At 42.4% G+C, this 8,793-nt stretch overlaps 1 protein-coding gene across 1 annotated transcript in view; it reads right to left on the bottom strand.

Moving 5' to 3' along the window:
- Nucleotides 1–3,180: 3,180 nt before the first annotated feature.
- Nucleotides 3,181–8,793, bottom strand: part of POLR3F (RNA polymerase III subunit F) — an 11,466-nt gene continuing 5,853 nt past the window's right edge. The window contains exons 5-8 of the mRNA XM_035897083.1: nucleotides 8,150–8,293; nucleotides 7,274–7,381; nucleotides 6,581–6,772; nucleotides 3,181–5,980 (exon numbers count right to left, since the gene is read on the bottom strand). Of these exons, the coding sequence (XP_035752976.1) occupies nucleotides 5,903–5,980; nucleotides 6,581–6,772; nucleotides 7,274–7,381; nucleotides 8,150–8,293 (522 nt within the window). The 3' untranslated portion in view covers nucleotides 3,181–5,902. The remainder of the gene's footprint in view (nucleotides 5,981–6,580; nucleotides 6,773–7,273; nucleotides 7,382–8,149; nucleotides 8,294–8,793) is intronic.

Here is an 8,793-nt window from a genome sequence, read left to right as displayed (position 1 = left end):
TTGAATTCCTGTAGTGGTCAGCCTAGAAATATTCCCCAGGCTTCTGTGTGAGCTTCACTCCAACTTTACTTGAAGGAAATCAATGTCCTGTGACCAAGTTCACTCACCCATACACTGTCAAGCCTTAGGGTTTTTTTCCATTTTCTCTCTTTTAAATGCAACAGAAATCTACAGTTTGAATATTTTGTATTTTTCTTAAAGTAAGTGGTTAGAAGAAAGCCTAAAATTTGTTCTGAAGTTGCTTGGTCACACTCAGCTTAAAACAACAGGAGCAACATGTTTGAAATACTGTGCAGCTGTGTGGTCCTTCATGCAGATTTAATCCTTAGGCTTCTGTTTTTCTCAGGTATGTCAGAACTCACCCACTTATCTTGTTGGTGTCTGCCTACACCTCTAATATGGCAGATTAAAAAAAACCGAGAGGGACAGTGGTGTGGAGCTCTACTGATCCAGGTGGCATTACCTCCTACCAGTTAACTAGCACAAGAAACATAAAAGCTGGCTAAACTGTGGAGCTTAGATTGCCTGTAGAGAAGCTCTGTTGTGACCAACCACAGGGTGATGTTTTTTCTTTCTACTCTATGAGCTACATGGGACACATCTTACACTTTTCTCAGCTATATGAGAATGGTAAAACCGTGCATAGGAAAAGTGGCCAACTTTGACATATACTAAGCAATTAGGATTATAAATATGTTTTAAATGCTATTGTGCAGTCTATGATGGAATGCTTGGCTATAAAAAAAAAAGTAGGTAATCTATTCTCAGCCTTCAAGCACCTGTAAAAATTTATGACTGCTCCCAGTTCACAGTCTGTGCTAAGAGTTTGCTTACACTAGAAATAGCAAGAAGTTAAACAAACCATTGAGGAGAGAAGGACAAGGTTTTCAACTTTATTCTCTGTGCCCCTCAAGATACTTCAACAGACCCTGGCAGTGGAAAAAGATCCAGTGAAACTGCCATTAGGCTATTGCAGAGTTTGGATTCATCGGCAGTCCTTCCCTTCCCTGGAAAGGACAGAAGGAATTGGCCAACAGATATGGAGCAGCACTGCATAAGTACACAGATAAGAACTATTTTCACAATACTGAATTCCACAGGGAGATTGGCATTATCCAGGTAATGCTTGCAGAAACTGTTTTAACCAAGAGCCAGTCATCCATTCTTCCCAGGGCAGAAAAGGTATATTTTCTACTGAAGCAACTAATGGTGGAGAGCAATGTTCCAGGTCCAAAACAAAGCAAAACAAGATGCTATATGAGCTGAACATTAATATTGCCTTCCCAGCTTCCTAAGGCAAGTTGTGTGCTCTGCAGGGGTTAAATTTGCTCATGTAAAGTCTGAACACGAGAAGATCACGAATTCAGTAAGAATAAAAAAGTAGAGGAATGCTACTGATGCTTATATTCTCATGTATAAAATTCAAATTACTACTATTGTTAACAGCCTCAGTCCCAGGACTTACTCTCCAAGCAGTTACAGCAAGAGACAAAGCAAATCTGCTTTTCTGGAGTTGTTATTTTATGCTTCATTTTACATCTTCCTCACATTGCCATGTCTCAAAAGCAAAGCACAGCGCCTTACTGGGACCCAGGGCTTCAAGGTTGTGCTGCACCCACCCTGCTAGCATTAGATTAATTAAAACATTGAGCAACTATTGTGGGTTTACAAGGGGAGAAGAATCTTAAAGCTCTGTGTTTCTAGACCGAATAACTAAAGTAAAAGCTTTCCCATTTTTCTGTTTTCCTAGAACAATCACAAGCTTGTTCAAAAAGCGAGAGAGGGGGGGAAAAGCACAAGCTACATACATAAGCCCCAACTTGTTTTGTGTCTAACAGCTGAAAGAGGAGAATGCTTTGAGCTCCACTTGCCCTCCTCCCCTTTCCCCCCAGGATCTCCTGAAGAGTGTGTGAAGTGCAATAATTAACCTTCTCAGCAAGGAAGTGAACATTTTCAACAAGAACTCAGACACCATCCGTGAAGCTTCTCATAGTACCTTTTTGCCCCCTCCAGGCCACAGGAGTGGGCTCAGTGCAGCTGAGGGCTTGGCTACCCATTTCTCATAGGTGAAATGCCAGAAAGTCCCAGCTACCTGAAGCAAGAGGGGAAGGTGATCTGTGTGTGGTGGAGGACAGCCCAGTTTAAGGTATCTATACCCTGTTTTAAAGCATGAAGTGTTTGGCAGCAATCGGAGACCCAGCTGCCCCACTCGCTGTTGTTTCTTCCCCAAAGCTGCTCTGCACATGGAGGCAAAACAGGAAACCAGAGCAGGGTTTAAGAGCTTTCCCTGTTGTTTCTTGAGCCCTAGGGTAGCCATACCAGGACGAGACAGAAGATGGCACTCACACAGCGCCAGATGAATATTTAACACCTCCAGAAGGGGCAAGAGTTAATAATCAGATTAAATAAAAAACCCAAAACCAGGAAAAAACAAACAGCCACTCAGCCAGGGGGTAAATGATTTCATTATCAGAGCTTCAGGTTTGCCATCAATGTTAATGTTTTAAACTTTGGACTGTAAAGGCTAGACATGTTAAACAGTACCCGCTAGCTGTGCTCTCCCTCTGTTCACAATGCAGCCTGGTACTGTAGTTAATGTTTTTCTTGGAAATAAAAAGCAATCTTACACTTGATTCCATGTGAAAATGGCATTTGGGTGTGACCACCCTCCACCTTGCTTTTGTACAGTCTGTTACCACTGGCGAGGACACTGCTCAGAGCAGCCTGGTAGGTTTACCCCAGGGCTCATGGTAATGGGGCTGAGCATTCCAACCCAGGCCCACCATGGTCCTGCAGCAGCTGAACCGTGACCTCTTCTATGAGGCTTGCGTAAAGAAATGATGTTTCTGAACATGCTTCTGAGCGGTCATCCGTGTTCTGAGGGTTAACACGTAACGTGTAGAAAGCAGAGAGCTTTCATATTCCATACTGGAGCTAGTATAGCTTCCTCAAAATGTTACATTTCATACCAGTTTGTAAAGGGGACAGCTTTGCTAGGTAGAAGACTGAAGGAACTCGGGGAGGGAAAAAAAGATTAGACTATTGTTATCTTTTAGCATTTACTCCCTTTTTAAAAAGGAATTACAGGCTAATAGCTTAGCCAGGTTCGTGAAGAACCAGAGCGACAGAAAGATCGTTCCTCTAATTCATTTAGAAATAGATCAGACAGATTACTATTTTACAGACAGGAAAGTGAAATTGCTTTAATTTTCTCTATTGGCAAATTTTTTCCAAATTTGAGAAGTTTTGTTATAGCTGCAACACTAAGAAGCTTCAGAGACCACAAAGGTCATCTAATGCAGATAAACCCAATGCAAACAAGCCAGAATTTAGAGAGCTTAATAAACCAGCTTTCTACTTCCTAAAGCTGTTCACCCGATGACAAGCTCGATGACAAGCTCGCTCTCCTTTTTCTTATTGCCAATCAATATGGTCATGCTGCATAAAGTGACATACCTGCATGATAAAGGCGGGTTGTTTCCCTGAAAGCTATCTTCTAGCTGCACAAACAATGCGTTATCTCTGCAGCAGCAGGATTCTGGACCCTATTGTGTTAGGTCCTCTTTGAAGGTAGGAAGACAAAGGCAACCCCAGCCCCACACCTCAATGAAATTACCTTCGGCCACCTAACAGATGTCTGAAGCTGAGGTTAAGGCTCCCTCCAGCAAAGTGAGCAGAATGAGTGGTTAAAGGGGGCAGAGAAAGAACAAACATCTGATCATTTCACCCCCACCCCTCTTTTGTAAGAGCTCTTCTGCCTCTGTAGAGATATGCATCCCTGTCACCTCCAGACAACACTGCAACAAAAGAAAGGACCGGCTGTGGATGCTCGCTTATCGACAGCTTATCGGCACTAGTTGTTTGCTCCAGTCAGAGACAGCATGCCTCCTCACAAACAAGGACCCTTTCTTTGCCTCCGTAGCTGTACTGTCCCTGTATGGACAAGAACTTTTTTTTATTATTCTTTGTACAGCACTTACCACCATTAGCCTTCTGTCCACAACCCACACTACAAGTAGAAGAACAGGAATCAAGCAAGATTTGAACATTCCTATGGGATCCAGACTGCTTTTAGAAGGCGCAAACTCCTGGACAGTATTGAAACAGCTGACGTGAAGTCTCCTACCCTTATTAGGTAAACTGTCTTCCGAAATCTCTCTCTGTTAGCCCACTAACATAGAATTTAGTATTCATGGTCAGATCACTTGGCACGCTGGTAACTCAGTTGTAGAGGTGCTTGACCATTGCCTTCCCAACAGTGTCCAGGAGTGCTTATTTTCAGTCAGGGAATTTTTAAAATAGCTAGATTTTCAGGTCCAGTGTTGTGCTTGACCCCGCTAATTGTTCCCCAGTGCTGGGAGGCGATCATGAAGATACTGAGTGGTTGTGTAGAGATCCAGCCTGGACACAGCAAGGATAAGCCACAGGTAGCAAATTGTACCGGAACCAGACTGCCTCTGCAGAGTTCACGTGCCCACGCTACCCTGCCTGCTTCACTCCAGCCCTCTGTTACGCTGGATGGTGGAGAGCTGGCTGTACCATATATACACAATATTCTCATTTATCAAAAAGGAACTAATTTTTTTTTTTCTTAGAGGTTGCTTAATTATAGGTTAAGATAGAGGTTGAATAACTAATTAGCATAACACAGATGGTACAAAAATCTGTTTACTTCCCAAGTGGGATTTGAACCTACATTTTCCAAAGACAGTAATCACCCCTCTAATACTGCCAGGTGGACATGGATAGCCAGAGAGAGCTGTGTCTAGTTCCCTCAAGAGGTCCATGGCCTGGCATACCCTGGGCATGAGGCTTATGACAACACCACAGTCTACATGTTATTGCCAATTCATCAGTCCAGAGTCAGAGGAGTAGCCAAAGAGGTCACACTTAAGAAAAACACAAACTGGCTCCACATCACAGGAAGAGAAGATCGTGCTTTTTCAGGATATCCCAGGATCATGCCTTTCTTAGATCACAAACTAAGGCCAGAGGCCATATTTATGTACAAAAAAACCTGTCATTGGCATCTTTTGCAACCCTGAGGGTATTCAAATAATCTATAAAAATCTTCCCTGTACCATCAGGCCAGAGGAACTCTTTCTATTCTGTAAAACACATCTTCCCAGAAGATTTGTACTCAAAATTTCAGCTAACATATCCATGTACATGATGCAGCTGCCAGAACACATCAACACATTCGATGATGATCTCGTAGCTGTCAGATGACGGACTAAATACAACAGATGCATCACCAGGCAAGTGGCAGCAATGGAGGAAATGAAGCACAGATGTACATGAAAAAAAACCAGGGGTTTAATGACAAATTAGCAGGTAAGAAAGATAATAAAGAATCAGTGAGTTCTGTTTGACCTATTTGGGATCTTCCCCACATCAGATTCTTAGTCTTCAATTAGATGGTAGCTACAGCAGGAGAAAAGCGTCAGCTTTGAGACTTAAGCACCCACCAGTAGCATTAGCCTGAAAGCAAAGTTGGGGATCTCATTCTTGGCAACAGTCATTAGAAAGTTTTCTGATCAGCTAATGACTTATTTTCTCTCATTCAGAATAAACGTCTGTGGAGTACTCAACACAATCCCTGGAAGCAATGCATCACCACACAGCTGTTCTATGGTAGTTTTCAAGTCACACAACCAATTTTTGGTACAAGAATGGATCCACATTTCCACTTCAGCCTTGATCTCCAGCACTGACTCGATTTCCAGTCCACTCACTGGGCTGCTCATGCAACTGACATGTTGCTGTTTTATATTTCATTAAAAACAAAGTCACTCCATGTCCTGAAGTTGCTCACAAACTTAGAAGTCCACTTTTATAAAAGCAAGCTGCTTTGTTCACTTTGGCTGTGAAGCGTGAATCCAGTTTACAGTTTTCTTTCACTTTAAAACTCCAGCCACTCTGTCATATAAATACAGTTTGATGGGGAAATCTCACCACCTTCATGGCAATCATCAAAAACCTGCAAAAGAAAGCCCTGTGTCAGCAGAGTAATTATATGCAGCAAGCACGGTCTAACTGGAACTAACATGCTCACATGTTTTCTGCTTCTTCCCCAGTAGAAAAGCAGTAGTGTAACAGAGGCCAAAATCTAGAAAGTCGTATGCCAGCTCTGAAGAAGAGAAGCAGGACAGACCCCACTGTCTATGCTATGCTAAACTATGCTAGCAGTCACACAAGTTTTACCTACATATCAGTTTACAATCCAAGCAGGAGAGACCAAAAGCTAGACAGAAACAAGTTATCTTGTTAAAAACCAGGCAAACTTGGGATCAGAAAACACAGTAATGTATTTGAATGGGCTACACTTGACAGCACCCTTTCACATACAGTCTAGTAAAGAGACAGGATGTAAGTGGGAAACAGCCTGGTCTAAACTAAAGAACCTGCCTCTTGCACCATAGCTAAGGCACCAGGGATAACACTCGTAAGCGCAGTTGGCTTATAAAACCAGGAGGACCACGCACAGGCATAACCTGGCGGTGTGCTGGCTGGCCATTTGCAGGACTATATTCAAAATTTTCATGCACCCACCTATTCATATACAGAATTAGCTACTTACGGGGCAGAGTCCACATGGCGTCCTGACTAATCCAGTGGGTTGTATGAGAGGGCTAACAGCTCTGTACAACTTCATCTGTCCATCCACACTGCCTACCGTCCCCTCCTTCGCAGCAATAATAGTCATCTCCACTTTTCCATCATATATTAGCGTATTTAAAATGGTTTCAATGTCTTCCATTGACAATTCTACCTAAGAAATAATTTGTAAAATAAACATTAGGAAAGACGTGCACCAGTAAGTCCTGCAAGGAGGAAAGGAGCAAGCACCATGAGTAACAAATCCTTAGAGTTCTAACCTAGCCCAGATAAAAGCACCACTCTCACTGGGCACTTTATGGGGTTGTGCAGATACAAAAAGAAAAGTAAATACCAATACCTCCTACCTCCCAAGCACTTTGGATTACATTAGCCTTGGCTTAACAAAAAGAAATTCCCTATGCACCTCAAGTGTCTACATCATCCTAGCATGATACATTTCCAGTTTTACAGGAAAATGATTTACAGGAGAAAACTACCCTGGAATCCCATGCAGCACCAATGACCCTTCTCAAAAAGCAGTAACACAGCAAAGCCCACTTCCAATACAGTAACTGTAGCACTTACTGGACCCTCATCAAATCTGCAGGACCCAACTCCTGCAGCTAGTCATGCACTGAGAATTTTGAGAGTAGTAAGATGAATCTATTCTGACCTTACTGATACCCAGTTCACAGATGTATTTCCACACCTCATGGGATGAGGCAAATGAGCTGTTCCTCTGTATCATAGGATTCTGTTTGCTCTCTCGAGCTGCTTCTGCCTGAGAAAAAGCACAGATGAGTTATAGTCAGCAGTCACCACCAAGACCCCCCCTTAGTGGTTCAGTTTCAGGCAGACTGAAATATAAAAGTTGATTTCCAAACAATTTCTGGGACATGCTTTTTATTTAGCATTTAAAGCTATGTCCTTAAGACTGAAGTACATGAGACAATGCAGTGCGCAACCAAACATAATTTTACACTAAATATGACAAAATTTACTCAGTGATTTAGATTAATATCAAGGAATATCAGCATCTGGTGGGTTTCTGACACAGAAGTTTCTGCTTGTACCTAGTGTCAGTTAAAATGTATTTTAATGGAACAGAGAAATACTGCAATCTGCATAGGACTTATTTAACGGAGAGCAGGCTTCTCCTGCAGCTATACTAGAGAAAATTGTCTTCTAGGCAGAGCTGACTGACTAGTGCCTTCCACCTTCTCAGAAATTAGGCGCTCTGTAGGGAGAACTGACTTTTGGTAGGTTTCTTGGTCCTGTGTTCTTTGCTGCCTAGCTTGTCATTGGGCTTTGGAGACAGAAGACTTCACTCCCTGTACAGGGTGTGAAAATATGCATTACTAAAATGCAACACCATCACACTTGCTGTGACAAATACAATCCAGTACAGATTTGCCAATCCAGTTATAGCAACGGCAAACACTTACAGAAAACACTACGGAAAACTTAAGCCTTGCCTGTCAGTAGTCTTATAAAGAAAATAATTACTTCCACAAGACAAATGCAAGGTAGCTTTCATAGTGGCACTCACCTTACTCTGTAGAAATTTAAAACACTGTTGATTTAACACCTCCACAAATTCAGACTCAAAGTCTTGGTCACTGTACCAAGCCCCACCAGTCACCGACCGGTCAGGCTGCAGGTTATACAGCATATACACCTTCTTCTTGGAGGCCTGTTAGAGAGAAGTGCACAGCTCTTAACAGCTGAAGGTATTCTATAAGAAAGGAAGATTTAAGAAGGTATCTGCAAAAGAGAGAGTCCATTACTCCTAAAATCTGGGGCACAGCAATCCAGCTGACTCAAGCTATCATTAACATGTTTGACCCACAAGTAAGACAGAGATAAAGAGAAAAATCAATACATACAGATTGCTAATAATTTTGTAACACACTGTTAGAAGAGAGAATCCTACTAACAATGTGCACACAATACAAACCTCACTGAAGAAGATCTCAGAGTTTAATTTTAACCTATTGACTCCAATCCCCCTCCACAGTCAAAGGAGGGCTGGAAGGTGTCTTTAGAAGACAGCAAAGACAAACTTAACAGAGAGGCTTACAGCTATTTCTGCAAGAGACAACCCATGCAGTGATGATAGGATGACCCTTATATGACTAAAAGCTGCAGCTGAAGCCAGCCCTTGCGAGCCCACTCCTTACTGCCACACCTAGA

This window comes from Egretta garzetta, unplaced genomic scaffold (assembly GCF_000687185.1).
Source record: "Egretta garzetta isolate BGI_Z169 unplaced genomic scaffold, ASM68718v1 scaffold17, whole genome shotgun sequence".
In the NCBI taxonomy this organism is placed as follows: domain Eukaryota; kingdom Metazoa; phylum Chordata; class Aves; order Pelecaniformes; family Ardeidae; genus Egretta; species Egretta garzetta.
The sequence above is the reverse complement of the archived record's forward strand: the minus strand, read 5'-3'. Positions and strand labels throughout refer to the sequence as shown.